The sequence below is a fragment of the Mycteria americana genome, chromosome 2, assembly GCF_035582795.1.
Source record: "Mycteria americana isolate JAX WOST 10 ecotype Jacksonville Zoo and Gardens chromosome 2, USCA_MyAme_1.0, whole genome shotgun sequence".
NCBI classification, from domain to species: Eukaryota; Metazoa; Chordata; class Aves; order Ciconiiformes; family Ciconiidae; genus Mycteria; species Mycteria americana.
Genome location: NC_134366.1, coordinates 74,106,148 through 74,125,737, shown reverse-complemented (window position 1 = coordinate 74,125,737; position 19,590 = coordinate 74,106,148). Strand labels below are relative to the sequence as shown.

At 40.9% G+C, this 19,590-nt stretch overlaps 1 protein-coding gene across 2 annotated transcripts in view; it reads left to right on the top strand.

Moving 5' to 3' along the window:
• Positions 1-4,716: 4,716 nt before the first annotated feature.
• Positions 4,717-19,590, top strand: part of CDKAL1 (CDKAL1 threonylcarbamoyladenosine tRNA methylthiotransferase) — a 434,528-nt gene continuing 419,654 nt past the window's right edge. Inside the window, exons 1-5 of one of the 2 annotated variants that reach the window (XM_075493754.1) lie at positions 4,790-4,847; positions 5,302-5,413; positions 6,124-6,161; positions 7,802-7,968; positions 10,934-11,046. In XM_075493754.1, the coding sequence (XP_075349869.1) occupies positions 7,802-7,968; positions 10,934-11,046 (280 nt within the window). In that variant the 5' untranslated portion in view covers positions 4,790-4,847; positions 5,302-5,413; positions 6,124-6,161. Of the gene's footprint in view, positions 4,848-5,301; positions 5,414-6,123; positions 6,162-7,801; positions 7,969-10,933; positions 11,047-19,590 lie in introns of both variants that reach the window. The other variant, XM_075493753.1, reaches the window with a different exon arrangement.

The following is a 19,590-nucleotide window of genomic DNA, read 5'->3' as shown; positions in this document are numbered from 1 at the left end:
TCCAGAAGTCTCCTAAGAGTAGCTTTGAAAAGAAGGAGTTCTGTTTACTTGAGTCATCTCCAACAGTCTCTTGCACCAGACATGCATTAACAAATTTGTATTCCCTTTCTGCTCTTAGTGCTGCAACTTTCTAGATGCATGGCCATGAATTAGTAAAAGAAAAAAACCTATCAGGATAACAAAATCATAGTAATATAGTTTTTTGCTTAAATGTTACACTTCTGAGCAAGTCATGTGTGTCTTGTCATCTTCCCTGCGCACAAGGAGAATGCTACTATTTTAGCTCTTTATGCACCTGTCCATACTCTAACTTCTGCATACAGCAGTACTGAAAGGAAGATTACAGAGAAGATCCTCTGTTCTTCTGTATTCCCAATAAATAATAAAGGAGGGCTAGAGGACTGTGTTTTTTGATCTCCCTTTGAAGCAGAGGTGACAATAAATGTCCTCTTTCTGTCCTATCTGTCATAGCTCCCTGGCCTGTTCTCAGTTTCTCTGTTCTACAGCTGCCATAAGCACTTTTTAATTCGCCCCTAGAATCTGCTACTGAGTGCCAGTTTTCATGTCATTTTCTCTGCTCTTCCTTCTGCTTTCTGTATCTGCTTTGTAAACTTCGGATGTGCTGAGTTGCAGGAGAAAAAACCCAGCCAGTTAAAATACTTAATTCTGCTCCCCTGAGCTAGCACAGTGTACCTCAACATTATTCAGCATACAAATATTAGTTTCAGGGAGGTTTTATTGGCACCTGTATGTGCTGCATTCCTTGGCTGCCAACAGATGGAAAAGGATTCTGAGAAATCTGTCAAAACCGGCCTGAATGATAGGCAACTACACACTCCTGCACGCACAGGAGAGGAGTTTAAAAAAAAGGGGGGGTTCCTGCCCCTGAACCTACAATGAGAATTCATCCACCAAATGACAGACACCATCACTTTCTATTCTTTTTTGACTTGTACCTGAAAGAGTAAATTACACCATTGTCTTGATGCAGACATGGACATTTTTGTTGTAGAAAGAAAGCATGAAAGATATGTAAGGTACTTTTTGTAGCATGAGACGTTGCTACATGTTTAGAAGCACAAAATTTAGCAGTATATGCCAATTTTTTTTCTTTATGTAACAGTTAACACACAATGCCATTACTGTTCCTGGAGCCAACAATTCTCAAGATTAAGTGAACCAAGAGCCAGTATAGCAAAGTCAATGGATTGATATTAACAAAAGCATAAACAAGTAGAATTCATCTCCCCATTTTGCTTTTCTTGCTGAAGCAAGATCTGCCTGGATATTAATCTACAGCTAAGCAAATATCAGCAGAATGCTTTGCCTTTATTAAGTCTGGGAGTTTCTTTACCCACTTTTTTCTTTCTAAAACTGGACAAGAAGAAAGTATCATATCTAACAGAAAAAATGGGTTGCTATCAATTCTGAGTGGTGCTGAATGTTGCTGACAAATGACCAGCCAGATCCTCCTAAATTGCAGGAATAGAGGAAGAAATCTAATTTCTTGGGTCTAACTTTAGGACTCCCCATTTTTTTCCTGCATGCCTTCCCACTTACTTTTCCACCCAGAACTTGCATGTTAGTTACCAGAGAATAAGGTTGTCATGTGAAAATTGGGCCCTCACTTCCCTGGCTGTTTCCCTTCCCTAAGGATGCTAGTTGAGATGCTCTAAAATGACTAAGGATGTATCTTCTACTAACCATGAGCTAAAACTGAGGTTTGTATTTTATTTTCCTAGTAGTTTTTGTATTTTCCAACTACCTACTCCTGCAAAACCTGTAATGACCTAAGATGGTAACCTAGCCTGAGGCTGGTATCTTCAAGTCTACCACCCCTGAAGAGCAGGAAGTACCATATGCAGGCAACTTGGAAAGGATGTATTCTAAAGCCATTACTTGGACATTCAAGGAACTGGATCATGTATATTGCCAGTCTATAGAAGACCAATACTGGGACTTGTACTGCCAGCCACTATCTCTTAAAAAGTGGTTTTCCCAGGTGGGTATAGATAAGCTTTCTTCCTGTGGTTAGGTGGTAGGGAATCATCCGCTTCCCTTGCCACCTGCTGGACTACCAGCAGTCTGTGTGCAGCTTTATTTGTTACTATGATTATACTACAAAGCAATTTAGGTTTGTGAGCTTCAAAAGCACTTAAAGGGTGCCTTCCATGTTGTGGCTACATCCTAGGAGTGAATAGGACTGTGCTGGCACCAGGGCTGCTTGATATTATGAATTCTTGGCAGCGGGACAAAGTAAGGACTCTGCTGGATCATGCTGAAACTGATCAGCATGGCCTATTTATGTCACTAGGTGTGGGACTCATGGGTTATTCCTGCCTGGGAGCTGCTCTTGGAGCACACTGCCTCCCCTTAATGAGTAGTGTTTTGTCAATCTTAGCCATCGGGAGATTTTTTCGATCTGTCTTGCAGGCTATCTGTGCTTTGCTCTTTTAGTCAACCATAAACCAGCACTGATGTCTGCCCAGTTTTGTTTAACCAGAGAGGTAACACTTGGCTAGTCAAGGTAACTGTGGGGTAGTGCAGTGCTGTGCTCCCAGAATAGAGAAGTTTAATTAAAGGACTACATGTGAAATAGTTAGAAAACTGAGTATGGGAAACTAAAAAGAAAAAGGAAGAGAATCGCTAACCTTATCAAGATGCAGTTAAAATACTGATTGGTAATATATATCTCATTACTTGCTGACATACTGAGGACTACTTACACTGTACTATGAAGGACGATGTCTGAAATAGATTAATGCGACTACTGATTTTAAAATGTTTTCCTCCATTCTCTTCTGGGCTAAAAATGCTGCAAAAACAATGAATTACACATCACTCAGTGTCTCACTAAGAATATCTCCGAAAAGTACTTGTGCGCTTAAACAAAGACTAATCACAAAGGCAAATGTATCTTAAGCTGTAACAATGACTCTATCATGAGGCCAGGGTGATATTAATAGTGCTTAGTCCTGCCTAGAATGATTTGTTCTTCAAGACCGATCTAAATGAAGTGCTTGTTTCTTTCTGTCCCAATTTTCCTCTTTAAATCTCTCCTGTTACGTTGTTCTCATTGTTATCCTTTTTTTGCCTACAAACATTGTCAGATAAGCGTGACATAAAATAAGCAGCAGTTTTTAAGAAAAAGGAGAGGGAAGGGAAGCGATACTCATAGGCAGAAGTTGCCAAGTTTTATCTGCTAGCGGACCAATAGGCCTATTATGGAATACACTCAGGGCTTTCATTCACTTTCCTTCCAGTTCGAGGGAGACTATAATCTGGAGTCTGGAGAATAAAATAACGATTCCAAAGGCTCCTTCTAAAGACAGTAACTTAATGTTCAAAATGCAATTACAAGAAATGGTGATTTTTATATTCCAAAGTTGTCTACCTCAAAATAAAATATGTTAAAGATGCAATATAAATAATCTTTTTAGGTTAACTGTGTATATTAAAAACAAAGCAATAATATTATGCTCACCCTTTATAGCACTTTGATCAACAAGGAAACTATACACTTAACAACCTGTCTGCTTAGAGCCCAAGCTTTAGCCATCCAAGTTTAAACACTTAGACTAATGTCTTCCAAAATATTAATCAGAAAAGCTGCTACTAGCCCTGAAGTGGAGGAAAACAATGCCAGAAACTTTAGCCATCTAATATTAAATATTTTGACCAATGTCTTCCAGACTAAACAGAAAAGTTGCTACTAGCATTGTATTTTGAGGAAAATTAACGATTAAAAATAGAAAAGCGTTGTGGCCATAACAGGAATAAATAGCTCATCATTCATTTGGATCAGATACATCAGAATCCAACTGTTTTAACTGGATACGTATGGCTGGACCTAATTTTCAATGAAAATAAAGGTGAGCCTCCAAGGATTTGGGAAACTCGAGCAGAAGACGTATGGCCTTGGTGCTCAGCAGTTGCCCCGGCACTGGTTATATGCACTCCACACACAGCCACGGCACACTGCTGGAGGAAATTCTATTTTCCACTCTACGACTTCACTCTCACAATATCTGATGTTTCCAGTACAACAGCAGCAGCCTGGCACCTCGATGCCGTGCGGATCCCAGCTCCCACGTCCTTACAGCCACGCTTCTGGAGCACAGCCTCAAAAAGCGACTTGAGCGCTCCGGCCCAGGCAGCGGGACTCTGCCCGGGGGCGCTGACGGACCGACGGGGCACCCTCCTATTTCCGAGGCCGGGGAGCCCGCAGCTGTTTTCAACCGCCGCCGTCCGAAGAGACGAACCCGGACGACCTCCCTCAGGGCTCTGGGCCCCGCGGCCGGCAGCGCGGCGGCCGCCCCGGACCGGCCCGTTACGGCTTCCAGGGAATGAAGGCAGGGCCGCGCCCCGCTGCCCCCCGTTTTTTCCCGGAGCGGAGGAAGCGACGCCGCTCCCCGTTTCTCCCCCCCTCCCCGCTGAGGGCTGGGGCGGCCCAGTGCAGCGGCCGCGTGAGGAGCCGTTAGGGCCCCAACGGCCCTAACAGCCGCCGTCCCCAGCTCCGGACAGGCCTCAGCTCTGTTCTTCCCCCACGTACAGCAGTCCGCCGGCGAAAGAAGCGGGAGCGCTGGCCCGGCTGTCAAACACCTCGGCGCTCTTGCAGCAGAACCAGCAGGCCCGGGCTACCGGCGGCGCTATCGCGGCCGCTGCCCCCGCCCCGCCGGGCGGCGCAGCCGCGCTCTCTCTCGCGAGACTGCGCCGCAGAGCTCGGCGGGCTCTTTTGGCCGCTGCCGGCCGCCGTCGTGGCGCGGCTGCGCGCGCAGGGGCGTGGGGCGGGGCGCGGCGGCCGTGATGGCGGAGCCCAGGTGAAGGCGGCGGTGCGTCTAGCGGAGGTGAGTATCGGGGCTTGCCGTTGAGCTCTCCCTCCTCCTCCGCTTCCCCTGCCCGGTTGTGATGGCAATGGCTGAGTCCCCCCCTCCCTCGCCCGGCTTTGCCGGTGCCCCGCTCGCGTGATGCTCCTGTCCCCTGTGGGGGCTCTCCTGGGCTCCGCGTTAAAGCCGGGAGAGGGAGATGACCCCTCTGGCGGGAGCCTCCAGAGGTTTTGGCGGCCGGGCTGCTGCTCGGGCGTCGGGTGCTGTCAGCGGGATGGAAGCCCGCCGGGGGGCCGAGCCCAGCCAGGCTCCGGGGTGTCCCTGCTCCAGGCCGGGTGAGGCGGCGGCCCGGCTGCGCGCCAGGCTGCCACTTGCCCACGGGCGCGCAACAAGCTTGCCCTGAGGTGAGCCAGGCTGGGCGGTGGGTCGGTCTTATTTTATATTAACGCTATGGTTTTCTTCTGCTCTGTGTAAGCCTGGGGATAAAAGCCCGGGGCTTTACCGGAGACACCTGTTGGTAAATAGAGGAAAGAGCAGTCCTCTTCCACCTGGGTGGAAGTTTCTCTGGGGAAAGAAGTACTCTCTTGGTATGCGTGAGAAGATCAAGGAGGTGTGACTGAAATAGACTGGGGCAAGGGAAGTTTTGTTTGTGTCAAGACATTAAAGATACTTTTATTGGTTTTTATTTACTAACATTCATTTTTTAAAGAGAAATGTAGAGTTCTGTAGGTACAACTTGAACGTATAAGAAGAATATGTTAACTTCTAATTTCATTATTGCCTCTTATTTCAGTCAATCTGTCAGAGTAGCTGCAGGAATCTATTTATTTATTTGCTTGTGAAGAAGAGATCTCGTGCATGCATATGGAACTAGTGCAGATATCAAGTAATCTGTTCTAAAAAAACTTTACTCTGTGTGTAGTTAAAAAAAAAGTTGTGAATGTCTTTTGCTAAAATTTGCTGTTAATCTGTTTCCCTTCTTTCGTTCAAAATTTTAAACTGATTGAAGACAAGTTTGGAGGAGGTCTGAAAGAACTTATATGTATCAGTCTTTGACAAAAAAGACTCTATAAAAGAAAGACAAAAAGATTAGTGTCTCTGCTCAGGGAAGGACAGGGAAAATGTGGCTACTGTTCCACCTTGTCAGCCAGTCAGCATGTGGTCTTAATGAGGTCTAGGTGAGCAAGGAACATATTTCTGCAAAGGGAGGATGAATGCTTGTTGGACAATAACATGAACTCATGGCTTTCTGTCTGCTAGTTATGCTTGTTCATGCCATGTCTTTTTTTTCCCCCAGGATTATTATCCAAGAGGATTTAGACCTTGCTTAAAAAGGTATGAATTTTATTTTGTCTGTATTCTTTCTTTTGTGGGCCACTGAAATAAACTAGGCTTATTTGTTTTGCCAGCTGCTTCATTATATCAGATATTTTTCTGGAAGAGAGAAAAAAAAAAAACAAACACTTTTTTTCCTTCCCGGTATTGGGTTGATAACTTTACCTATTTGTACATACTGTTAGTGGTATAAAGTAGTGAAAGGGATGTCACCTCCCCCCCAATATTCTTTATTGCTAGACTTTTCGCAGCTTTTTATTTTTGTTCATCCTTTGCTGCATTTTTTATAGATCCTGGGATTTTTGATCTAGAATAATGCTAAATGCTTAAATATCTTAGTCAGATGCATCATCTTTGTGATATCATTATATTCCTTTTTAAGTTATGCAAATGTGTAATGGTTCAGGTTATATGAAGTTCTATTTTGAAGTATATTTTGCAAGATTGACTGAAGGACTCATACTGGGAAAATGCACAGGTGTTTAACTTTTTATATTCTTGAATAATTCAATGGCAACATCTGAAAGTATTTTGTATGCCAGTAGCCTGAATATTCTGTTCCTGAAATCTGGTTTTAAAGAAATTAAAGCCTTGTTTGTTTTTGTTCTTCACTGTCAGTTAGGAAAGTGTTGTATTTGCCCTGTAAACTCTGTGAAATGCCCTTGTGTTATTTCCTTAGTAAACTGTTGAGACTTGTACAAAACCAAGTTTCCAATGGTAAATTAGACTTTATTCTGATGAAGAATTACACACAGCACAGTGTGAAGCACGTAATTAATGCAGTAACTTTTTTTTTAATAGGCTCCTTTAGCAAATAACTTTTATTTTCTCCTTTCCTGAAAACTTATCTGGATCTTGAGATCTGCTGGGAGATATATATGCATATATATTTACTTTTTTGTGGAAAATATAATTAGATTTTAATGATCTTCTAGTATATTATATGAGCCAGATGATAATCTAGCTATTTTATATTAGCTAGGTGTAGGTTTTTAACATCCTGTACCTGAGGACAGGAATTTTTATTTTTCTGTCCTGGTGAATGAAGTAATTAAAAGGAAAGGCCTGTGGGATCAGGAATTCTAGGAATAGTTTGGTTTGTTTTCAAAAGGACTATGAAGACATATTTTGAAATACTGTGCGCCTGTTTTCAGCATACAAATAAAAGAGCCAGAACAGCCTTTGAAGCAGGCACTTGAATGCTGAATCTTTCGTTCTTCTCCTGTGATGTGAGTGGAAGCATATCTGTCGCATAACATGAACTCATTATTTCACTGTGATGTCTGACATGATTAAGAATACTTGTATCTTGGATACGTCATGTCAGAGGAGCTGCAGGGTTTTTGAATTAGAAGATGACAACGTACAGATTATTAAAAAATAAAAATAAAAAAAATCTATATGGTTTGTGGCTTTCTCCCTGCCTGTGTTTGAGATCTCAGGGGAAGAGGGCATCAGGAAATATCTCTGGATAGTTGATTGTTTTTATGTGCTCAATATCCCTCATATGTATGATATATTGCATGTATATGTAAAAGTATACCTGACTTTTCTTTATGAGAACATACACAGTAGATACTAGGCCTTGGTTTTGTACTCAAATGCTTGCTAACACCTGTCTTCTCTAATGCTTCTTGAAGATGCCTGCTGCCTGTGATTCAGTGCTTGAAGATATTGAAGATATTGTGTCAGCAGAAGATTTGAAACCACATGATCGGCAGTTTGTAAGAAAGAATGTTTTTCCGAAAGTGCGAAAACGCAATTCACAAAAAAATATTCAGACAGATGATGATCCCCCAAGTGACAGGTAAATTCTTCCGTCAACCTTATCTTGTTGTTTTTCTCATACCTTGTGTACACTGTCAGCTTCTAAAAATATGGTGGGAGTTCTCATTATCTCATAATGTAAAATCTGAATACAAGATAAAAATGAGTAAAATAATGTTTATAAAACGTAGTGATAATGAATGATAAATCCTAAGCAAATTTCTTGTCCTAGACAAACTTTCTGTAGAAATCAGTTATGACTGAGATATTGATTAACAGAGTAATCGGACTGGAGAAATGGTTCCTGTTACTTAAGCTTTTGCGTCAAATATTTCTGAGAAATTGTCTGCTTCACCTTAATTACCTAAATAGAAGCTGAGCTCTTCAAAATGCAGTCCTGGAGTAGCCTTTTGACATCGGAATGAGAAATATAAACAAAATTCTGAGAATCACAAGAGGGTTGAGGTTGGAAGGGACCTCTGGAGGTCATCTTGTCCAAACCCCTTGCTCAAGCAGGACCACCTAGAACCAGCTGGCCAGGACCATACCTACATAGGTTTTGAATATCTCTAAAGTGGGAGATTCCACAACCTCCCTGGCTAACCTGTGCCAGTGCTTAGTCAGCCTCACAGTGACAAAGTGTTTCCTGATGTTCAGAGGGAACATCCTGTGTTTCAGTTTGTGCCCGCTGCCTCTAATCCTGTCACTGGGCACCACTGAAAAGAACCCGGCTCTGTCCTTTCCTTTCAGGTATTTATACACATTGATGAAATCCCCCTGAGCCTCCTCTTCTCCAGGCTGAACAGTCCCAGCTATTTCAGCCTTTCCTCTTATGAGAGATGCTCCAGTCCTTTAATCGTCTTCATGGCCCTTTGTTGGACTGTCTCCAGTATGTCCATATCTCTCTTGCGGGTGCATGCCATCAGGGCCCAGGGACTTATGTACATCCAGTTTGCTGACGTATTGTCTGACCTGACCCACTTCCGCCAAGGGTACATCTTCCTTGCTTCAGTCTTTCCACCTGGTTTCTGGAACCTGGGATTTCCAAAGGCTGTACTTCTTGTATGTACATCCTGCAAGTGATATAGTGAAACTTCTTTTGAACTTACTGTTTTATTTCAGTGGAAATAGTATGCAATAACTACGGAATGTATCTTTGCATTTTTTCCTTCTTGTGATTCCCATAAGAACAGAATCAACTTTCTGCTGAAGTGGAATTGATTGAAGTATAGGTGAACTCAGTTATTGATTCTAGTTTCTACTGAAGTTCAGAGATCTGGATTTTGTTGTCGTGTCCCCCCCCCATTAATTTCAAGCTGGTGGATAAAATTTCACCACATTATAAAGATGAACATAAAGCATGTCTGGAATGCACAGGAATTTCAATTCTGTTTTTTCATTAGTGTTCAAAAGAGATTTTATAAGCATAACAATGCACCTTTATGCGAAGCCCCATAAAAGTGCATTGGCCCCATTCTGCCTGGAGTATAGCTGAACTGGTGGTCTATAGATAGTTCACGCTAGCACTACGTTCTCCGAAGTATTCAGGTGCTATATATTATTTAACAGGCTGTATTTTAGTGTTTTTGACCCGAGAAAACACGTTGAGTGTATGTTGTTTAGACAGTAGGAAGTCTAAATACGTTGTACATGTGCAACACATATTGCACTTGTCTACTTAACAATCACTAATCTTCCATCAACAAGTTACTATTTCTAGCTAGGGGAAGTATCTTTAAAAAAAATAAGCACGGGGGAGGAAAAAAAAGATCTGGGCAGGGCAAAGGATTGTGTTCCAGGATGTGTGTTTTTCTTGTACTGGCATCTTTAGCCCAGGAATTTCAGTGAAGGTTTCTTGCAGAATTTTTTGTTGGTTCTTAAACCATTGTGTGTGCTAGCTCCACGGCGCACATCTGCCATGCTGCGTCTGTAGCCCAGTAAGGTTGGGGTATGAGCTTTCAGATGTTAGTGTGGCTGGTGGCAGGCTTAAGTTACGAATTTATAAAGATGGCTTGTAGGGAGGGAACTACAATCAATGGGTGCCATAATATCAAAAGGTTGCAGTTTAGCTCTAACAGTTTGTTTGCTGGTGGCCTAATTTCAGTGCAGTCACTTGAAGGTCACTTGTTAAATGATATGATAATTTTCAGAAAGGTGGTAGTTTCATGATTTTTGGTTGTGTGGGTTTTTTTGTTTGGTTTTTGGGTTTTTTGTTACATAGCTGCAGTGTACTGAATCTCTTCTTATCCTACAGCTCTTGTACTTTCTCCATTCTAAAACTCTTCTTGCCACTTGTGGTGGACTGACCCTGGCCAACAACTGAGTAGCCACCCAGCCATTTGTTCACCCCTCCTCCCAGTAGGTTGGGGGAGGGAATTGGAAGAGCAAAAGCGAGAAAACTTGTGGGTTGAGATAAAGACAGTTTAAGTGATAGAAAGAGTAGAGAAAGAACCCAAGTGATGCAAAAGCAATCGCTCACCACCTCCCACAAGCAGACTGATACCCAACCAGTCTCAGAACAATGGCTAGTTTGGAAAGACCAAACTTCCAGTTTTTATTGCTGAGCATGATGTAATCTGGTATGGATTATCCTTTTGGTCAATTTGGGTCAGCTATTCTGTCCGTGTTCCTTTCCAACCTGTTGTCCATCTCCAGTCTGCTTGTGGTGGGATGGAGCACAGTGGGAAACAGAAGGTTTTGGTGCTGTGTAAGCACTGTTCAGCAATAGTGATAACAGGTGTGTTACCAACACTGTTTAGTCACAAAACACAGCACCATGTGGGTTTCTGTGGAGAAAGTTAACTCCATGCCAGCCAGACCTAATACCCACTACACTAAAATCGCATAAACATGATGTTCTTCCCTATCTGTTTTGGAGTTGTTACTGTTTGTGTTGCTTATTTTATATTTGGAGAATTACAATTAATTGAGTCTGTTCAGTGAGCTTAAAGGGGAAGCTTGTTAATTTTTTAACTTGCCTTTTTCATTCATTTTTTACTTAACAGCATTATTCCTGGTGCTCAGAAAATCTGGATTCGTACGTGGGGATGTTCTCACAATAACTCAGATGGTGAATATATGGCTGGACAGCTGGCTGCATATGGATACAAAATTACAGGTAACAGTATCAGACGAGTCACATAGATCAGGTTTTTTGGGTGAATGTTCAGAGCTGTCAAGCTGTCATCAAATGTTTTTAGTCTTAATTACATTTTTTTAAAATCCCCCTTTGATCTCTTTCTGATTGGAAGATGAGGAGGTAAAGTGTTTTCCTGGGATTAAGCAGAACAATTACAAGATGAGTGCTTTCAAAATGGTTAGGTTTTTCTGACAGGGCAGCCATCTGATAGATGTCATGGAGTGCCTTTTGTGGGCATTTTGCTTGCTAAACTTAATTGAAAAGTTTTCGTAAGAGTGGAAGGGAAAGATTTTAATTCTTGGGCACAATCTAGCTGGTAGTCTGATTGTAATTGGTGAAACCCGAGGGAGAGAGGAAGGAAGTGTGTTGTCACTTAGTGATGTGTGTGCATGCTGCTGGAGCAGAGTTGAACTACACGTGAATGATCCTTTTGTTTCAGGGAGGACGATCAGTATGAGCGAGGTGGGATGATATAGGATTGTATTTTGTACATTTGAAAAAGCTGAAAATGCTATTTCTCCTTTCCTTCAAATACTTTAAAATACTCCCTGTCATCTTGTTCCACCCCTCCCTGCCCCCCAACCCTAAACAAGAAAACCTAAACTTGTTGTTGTGCTGGCCACATTTCATCTCCTTAATGCAAAACCTGTTGAAAGAAAAGCTATAGAAAGCTGAAAATGTAGATTGATGTCCTGTTTCGATGGAGAATTATTATCTGAATACTTTCGTGTAGCTTATGACTAGTCAAAATAAAAATTTAAATTTTATTCATTAATTCAAGTTTTGGTCTGTCTTGCATTTAAACTTGTGTCCTGCTTGTACTGAAAGACTGCAAAGTTGTTTTTCCTGACATTTTGCTAGAAGTATTTTATTCCTGATATCATAAAATGCTTGTTTCTTTTCTTGAACATCTCATGATATTGTTAAAGTTACATCTCATTTTCCTTTTTTGCAGTTGATCTTTTTGTATTTATCTAAGTAGAAACTAGATACTGAATTATTCAAGTGCTGAACTATTTTAGGGAACCCAGATGGTTCTTTAATGAGTAGTTCAGCTCTGGCGTAGGTATGGTCTTGTCACAGACAAGTGGAGAGCTGGTCCAAAAAGCCTTATTTGTGACAGCTGTTTGTGTAAGACTACAAGTGAGTTCTCAGTTTTGCCTTGTTATGGCTTTCTTAAATTTAACTTCTCTTTGCCTTAATTTCTCTAATGCATAGTATTCCAGAAGCTACTTCTAGCTTGTCAAGATTTGGGTGGTTGTCCTCTCCTTTTGGAACTTTATTGGGAGAAATGTAGGAAAGATGGAGTGCAGTGAAGGAAGGAACTACCTAAAATTTTTGAATACCCTCTCTTTTTAGAAAATTGTGTTCATAACTTTAGAATAGAAATAAGTCTACATCTAGAATCTGAAACTGAGAACTAAAAACTGAATAAAAGTTGCAGTAGCTGGGACAGGAATACCTACAGAGTAATTTTGGTAACTGTATATGAAATTGCTAGTTTCTAGTCATTATTAAATCGATGTCTTGATTTAATATATGTATATACATACACACAAATAAACTAAATCAAACAAACAAAACCAATGCTGAGGTGGTAGGCAGAAATTATCCAGTGTGGTTTCTTCTTTGTGAAATTAGGTAATTTCTTTTTAAGCTAATATATTTAAGGACCTCTGGATATTTCATTTTTGTTCAACAGAACAAAAATATTGGCTACAAATTCTAGCTAAAGTAAACTTTTACAAATCCACCTGTTGAATGTTCTTTATAGGCTGTTAATGAAGCTGGAACTGAGTGCATATATTGCAAGTATGGTAGCTGTATGTGAGAATATGAGGTGGTGAAGAGGGCAACTGCCTTTCTGCTCAATATAGTGATGCTTCTGGCAACAAGTGTGTATGAAAGTGCTCCGTTACTGCTTGGATTACTGATAATGTCTCTCAGGGTTTCACACTGGGACTGATCCATTTCATGTCTTTAATGGACTTGGAAGACAGGATGTAATGTACCTTCAGCAAGTTTGTAGACTATGCCAAACTGGGGGAAGTGGTTGGTAGGCTGGAAACCAGTGCTGTGGTTGAGAGGGACCTTAATAGACTAGAAAAAGGGCTAGCGGAAACCAAATGCCTTTAGCAAAGCTAAATGCAAAATCCTAGGGTTGGCATAACCCCAGCTAGTGGTGAAGGTGGGGGCGTGCAGACTGATTAGAAAGCAGCTTTGCAGAAAAAGATTTTGGGATTGAGGTAGATGAGAGGCTGAACATGAGTCAGCAATGTGCTCTTGTAGCAAAAAAGGTGAACAGCATCCTGGACTGTGTTAGGAAGAGTGTAGCCAGCTGGTCTGGGAAAGTGATCCTTCAGCTCTTTGTGGGACTTGTGAGGCAGTGTTTGTAGTGCTGTGTCCAGTAATCCAGCCTGGGCCCAGTTTTGCGCTCCCCAGGAAAAGAGAGAGATTGATGTAGTGGAGTGAGTCCAGTGGAGGGCCACCAAGATGGCTAGGGACCATAAGGTGTATGAGGAGAAATTGGAAAGACTGGCTTTCTTCAGCCTTAAGAACAGAAGGATGATGGAAGGTCCTAGTTGCAGACAGCAATACCCAATAGGAGGGTACAGAGAAAACAGAGTCACTTTCTTGTCAAAGGTGTGCAGTGAGACAAAAGACAACAGAGTCTTGCTCTTGACAAAGTGGCAGTTAAGATTTTTAGCATCCGGTGCATAACTTACTACTCATGCTGTCCATCTTTCTGTAGAGGAAATGCCAATATAGAAAGTTTCCCAACATTTCTTGAGTATCTCTCATCAATCCCTTTTTAAGAAAGCATGTTGGGGTTTTTTTTATAGTAAGTCATCTGGGAAGTTCAGATAGAATGTCAAGAAGGGATTTAATCTCTTTGTCCTATGCAGTGAAGTAGTTACTCAGTAAGTATTGCTTAACGTAATTCAAATTTCAAACATTTCTTAAAATTAAACTGAATATTGTTTACGGTATTCAGAAAAATAACAAAAATGTTTTGCAAGAGCTGACTTCTAAATCAATGCCTCTGTGTTGCTGGAATTTGTTAGTTCAATGTAAAACTGTTATAAACTTGAGCAAAATATAGAAATATTCACTAAGGTGAAAAATTATCTGTTGTCACAGCATCTTTGACAGCTATTACTTAAAAGGAAGTGTTTTGATTAGCCTGTTTCTGACGTGTTCCTAAGCTTTTGAGTCAACAACGCTTACTGAAGAGATGCTTGAATAAAGTTCTGGTTCTAGGATGGTCAAGCTCTGTTTCTAGTGTCTTCTATCTAATTGCAAGATTGGAAAAAAAAAGGGAAGAAAAGCAGCATCAGGCAGACTTTTATTGCGTACTAGAAGTTGCAACAACGCAACCTGCCTTATAAGTTGACTTAGCTGAAAGTGAACATTGATATAATGATGCCTTCTAATTATAGAAATAAATTTTTATGACTTGTTGCAAAAATCTTATTCTAATTCTATTCCTTATCCCTGTTTTTTGCATGGATTCTACCCTGTTCTTGATTTGAACTCTGTTCAGGAGATGTAGAAGTCTTTCTTTTTTCTTTTTTTTTTCTTTTCTTCCCCTCTCTCTTCTTCTTCTTTCCTGCTTGCCTTTCATCTGTTTCAAAAATGTTCTTTCTGTACAAGCACCCTTTGTTGCTTTCAGGAGTGGCTATATCCGAAGGTGAAAACTGAGGGCTGTGCTACAATTTTTCACAGCAAAGACTACCTCTGTCTGGGAAGAGAGCGCAGTGTGAATAGGCAATATACAGATATTGCAATAATAGCGATGCTGATTAAAAATCAGGAGCTGCATCAGCTTAGAAAAAGGCAAAGGGAAACGAGCAGAAGAGCTGAATCTATTTTTGTATCTGCTTTCACAATGTGAAGGTAGGCAGTATTCTGAACAAACCTTGCGTACCATCCTGTGGGAACACAAAGCTCCTTTGTTAGTCTGAGCCACACAGAAAAGTGTGGACCAACTGGTATCAGTGTAGGGCTCTACCATGGCACTTGTTCATGTTCTGAAAACAATGTAGCTGATGGTAGCTTTACTGGTTCTAAAACTGGTTTTGGTTTCTTGGCAGCATGAGTCACTATATAGTTTAGATATGCCTGCAGACCTACTAGAGTGCTCCCTTTGAGATACACCCTGGAGGAAGAAACTCTCATGGTACAGACAAGTAATGCCTACTCTGAAAAAGAGGAAGTGGGTGAGCTGGGAGCTCTCAAATACTGTGAGCCAGATGTTTGTTTGGGAAGGGAATTCAGCACGTGTGCCACTGAACAGTACTTTCCCTCTGAAAAATGGAACCAAGCATGTGCAGTCAGATATAGAAGGAATTGACTTCTGAAGTGGGTGGTTGGTTGTTGGCCTCTCTAGGTTTCTGGTTCTGTGGAATGAATGGGTTTTGGCCCAGCCTTCTTGAATGCATTTTGATCAAACAGTTAGGTATGCTTGTTATTTTGTTATAATTGCTATTGGGTTGAGGCTGTTCAGGTCCAAAGCGTTCCCTCCTCAGTCATGGTAAAATATGCTGGGGGCGTGAAAGACATTACTAATGACTTAAAAATACCAGAAGAATGAACAGTAACTTTCCCTTTTATGAAGAGGAAGCAAAACCTGTTATTAACAAACATTCAGCAAAACTAAACCAGTAACAGCTTATGTGCACTACATTTTGTTTATTTATTTATTTTAGAACTAAATGCTAGCATGGAACTTTTTTACTCCTGTAGTATGGGATTCCAGAAGCAACAAGGGGTGGAATTGTTTTGTTGCTAATTCAATGGGCTTGGCTTTGATTTTAGCACATAGAAACTGGGTTATATTACAGACCCTCAGCTTTACTTGTGCAGTTTTAATAAAAAGGATGCCTGAACAAAGACTAGTCTTTCTCATGCAATTTGTCTGCAAGTTTGTTGGATGGAAAGATGCTGCATTTTTCATGGGTTCCTTCCTGTAGTTCTTAGAGCTCACTCCATTACTGTGGTTATGGTATTTGTTGGTGAGACTTGCCAGTTTCTGTTGAAGCTTAATGTTTATAGTCCATGTTATATGTGTTAGAACTCTGAAATTCACTGTGCAGAGAAATTGTGCATTTCTCTAAAGCAAATCTCAAATAATATTTTGAAATACTGTTAAAGAAATTATCTGGTTTTTATTGCCTCTTCTACTTGTTAATTTTCTAAACACTTGTCAGTTTTGTTTACCAGTGGATATAGGTGAGGTGTCCTTAAGACTGTCTTTCTGCTGAAACAGTAAACTTGAATAGAAGAAGGAAAAATACAAGGAAGAACAAATGCTGTGATCTGCCTAAGACCTCATGTTGAAAAGAAGGCGGATGTAAAAGGAAACATGCTTAGTCTGCTGTTGAAAAAGCAGATGAGGTGCCACAAACTAATATAAGGCTTCAGTGTTCAAAGGCATTGCCTGGTGTTCATTGTGTTGCCTAAACCATGCTTCCTTAGACAGGCTTTGGCCATCCCCATACAGATACAGCAAAGTGTACTGTACCATCCATTTTACTCATCCAAGTGGAAAATAAAGAAAATGAGTAAGATTGTATAGGTATTGACTCTTGGTTCCTGAATCACAATTCCGAATCTGGTGCTTTGTTTTAAGTGTTGTTTTAGAAGTACTTTTCTACTGCACAGTAAAATCTTAATAGTTTTAGATTTTGATTTATTTTGCTGTCCTAAAGTAGAGATCTCTTGAACAGGTTACTGTGTTCTATACATTTGTTAACATAAAATTAACTCTCTGCAGCCTGTCTAGTGGTTGATGAAGTATTTTGACTAAAGTTTCTGCAAGTTTCTGGTGTATGCTTTTAGTTGCTCAGAATCAGCAGTTGGTCTTTCCATTTTTCTCTCTCCATCCTGCTGATAATGCTTCTCTGTTGCTTCATAAGTATCATGTAAAACAAACGGTAGTGATTACCGTGTAATTTTGGGTGCTATGAGCTGTCCTCATGGTGAGATATTTTTAGTATTCTTTTATAAGCTAAAAGACAAATCTTTATTAGCTGCTCATTAAGTGCTTGATATTTAGCCTTATCAATCAGAGAATTCAAGTTTATTCTTCGCTTGTAAATTTGTACTTTTCAAGTGGTTGTGATTGCAGTGCCAATTTAGAAAAAAAAGATACCTTACAACCTTTTTGGGGGTGAGAGGGGGAAGGTTTAAATACACAAAATAACCCAAACTACTTTTCTGGTGATGAGAGGCGTTTCTATTTTCTCTGGCAACACCACAGTCATGAAACTGTCCTTCTCTGTGAAGCAGCTGAGCAATGGAGAAGAGTGAATTGAGGTGTAAATCCTGTGGTGTTCCGTACCCTTGCTGAAGAATTCCGCTGTTGTCTATAATTTGTAGAATCACAATCCTGTATGATTTTTGCATTGCTTGATAACCTTACACAGCTGCATAACTACTCCTGCAACAGATTTCTTTTTCAGATTCAAACTGATTGATAATCTAGACATGAAAGCTTTTGGTAGTTGATACTGAGAGGGGCAGTAAAGTAACTTACTTATGTACCTGTTGTTAAAGCGAGATAATTGTTGTAACAGTTCCGGTGGTGTCGTCTCCTGCTTTCAGAAGGTCTAAGTTGCTGCTTGTCAGAAGTTTGCTGTGTCTTTTGGTTTTTGGTGCTCTTGGTTTCCTGGCCTGAAAACCCTGCTCTGTCATGCACAGTTAGGATGTGAATGCTTGGGATGTGGGTGTGGTGGTTTTTGTTGTGTTTAGTCTGGTTCTTTCACTGCTGCTGAAATAATTGTTACAGCTGGACATATCAAGAGCCATCTTCAAGGGATATATAAGAGCTCTTGTCATCTGTTTAGAATATGAAACTTTTGTGGTGAGATGGTCAAGAGGATGAGGAGAGAGGGTGAAATGAGGCATAGAGGAGAAATGAAAGGTGATATTCATGGGATGGAACAGATGGGATTGCACGAATGTAGATGATCCAGGTTTCACAGTTCTTTGGGAGGAATTCTGCGTGCAGCTCGAAGTGTCTTATAAAGCAATGAGTGGGATAATGGGCCTGGATATTGTTGGGGTGCTTTCTTGCAGTGTAGAGTTAATACAGCATCATGCCGTGACTCATCTGCAGCAGTGCATGTTCCCCAGGTCTCTGTAAACTAATGTATAATTGTGGTTTTGGCAGCTGTTTATTACTGGTCCTGTGTTCCCTGTAAAACTTCCTGGCATGTGTGTGGCTAGAGTTCTGTTATGTGTCACCTCTGACTTCTAGCACAGTGCAAGATACATGACCTCTTTGTGGTGAGTTTTTCGTATCTCAGCTACCTCAACATTAACTTCTTATTCCTGTTAGGCAACTGTTAAGTGGAGTATCTAGCTTTGAGGATGTTGTCTCCATTACAGGCTAGAACTCCTCTAATTCTCAAATGGGGAAATGTTTCCCCTCTTTATGGGGGAACTAGAAAGAACTAGTGTGTGGTTTCCCCTCATAACTGCTTCCTATATCGCTGCCATTAGAGCTTGATCTGACAAGTGTGTACTGTTTTCTTTATCCCACTTAGTCACCTATTTTACAGTCCATCTAAATTAAGTTGATTTTTTTTCTTTTAGTGTTTTTCTTTCACAGTCACAGAGCTGGCAACTGAAAGTTGGGAACAGGCCTGAGAGCCTAAAGAAATCCTACAAGCACAGTATCTTCAGAGACACTTGTGGAGAGATTACATAGGTAAATTTAAGCATGCATACATGTTTAGGGTTAATCCTAGTAGCAAAGCAATTGGCTGCATGCTCTAGTGGTTGTGCAATAGGGTTTGGTTCTGGCAATACTGAACTTCATATAATCCAGAAGAATGAGTTTGAAAAGGATCGAACCATGAAAGGTAAATTTCAACTTCATTTCAACCTTTTATCTGGAATGTGTCCCTGTAGTAGATGGTTAAGCAATCAGTAAATGAAGCATAAATAGCAGTGATGAAGTGAGTTCAACATAGACATACAGGTGATGTAGAGCTTTGTGAAGTGCTCTACTGAGACATCAGTTTCACGTGGTTCTTTGTGCTACAAGTAATAATTTATAAAAGATTTATAAAAGATAGTGGGAGAACAGACCAGATTTTCATAACCTGAAGAGATTTTTGACCATGTACTCTGAGGTAGGAGCAAAATCATGTTTTGATCAGAGCATTTGTAGGAGCACCTGAAGAAGACTTGCTTGTTACCCTAGGTGACTGGGGAATAGTGGAGGAGGGTTAATGTTTACTGCAGGGTCTTGCTGTCATTTGGCTACAGTTTCATTTGCTAGGAAAGCTGAAGCTTAGTTGTGAGTTCCTTGTTTTTGAGAAATTGCTGATTAGGACAAAGTTCTCTAAACTTGTCATGGTCAGCCTTTGCTGTGCAACTTTGCATTAAGGTGCTTTTAATATATTTTGGGAATGCTTTTTTGACAGTTGCAGTGTGGGTGCCTGTGCGTGTGTGAGCTTCTATTGCTTTCCGTTACTCTACGGAGCCAAGGAAAGCCTAACTGAGTTAGTTTCT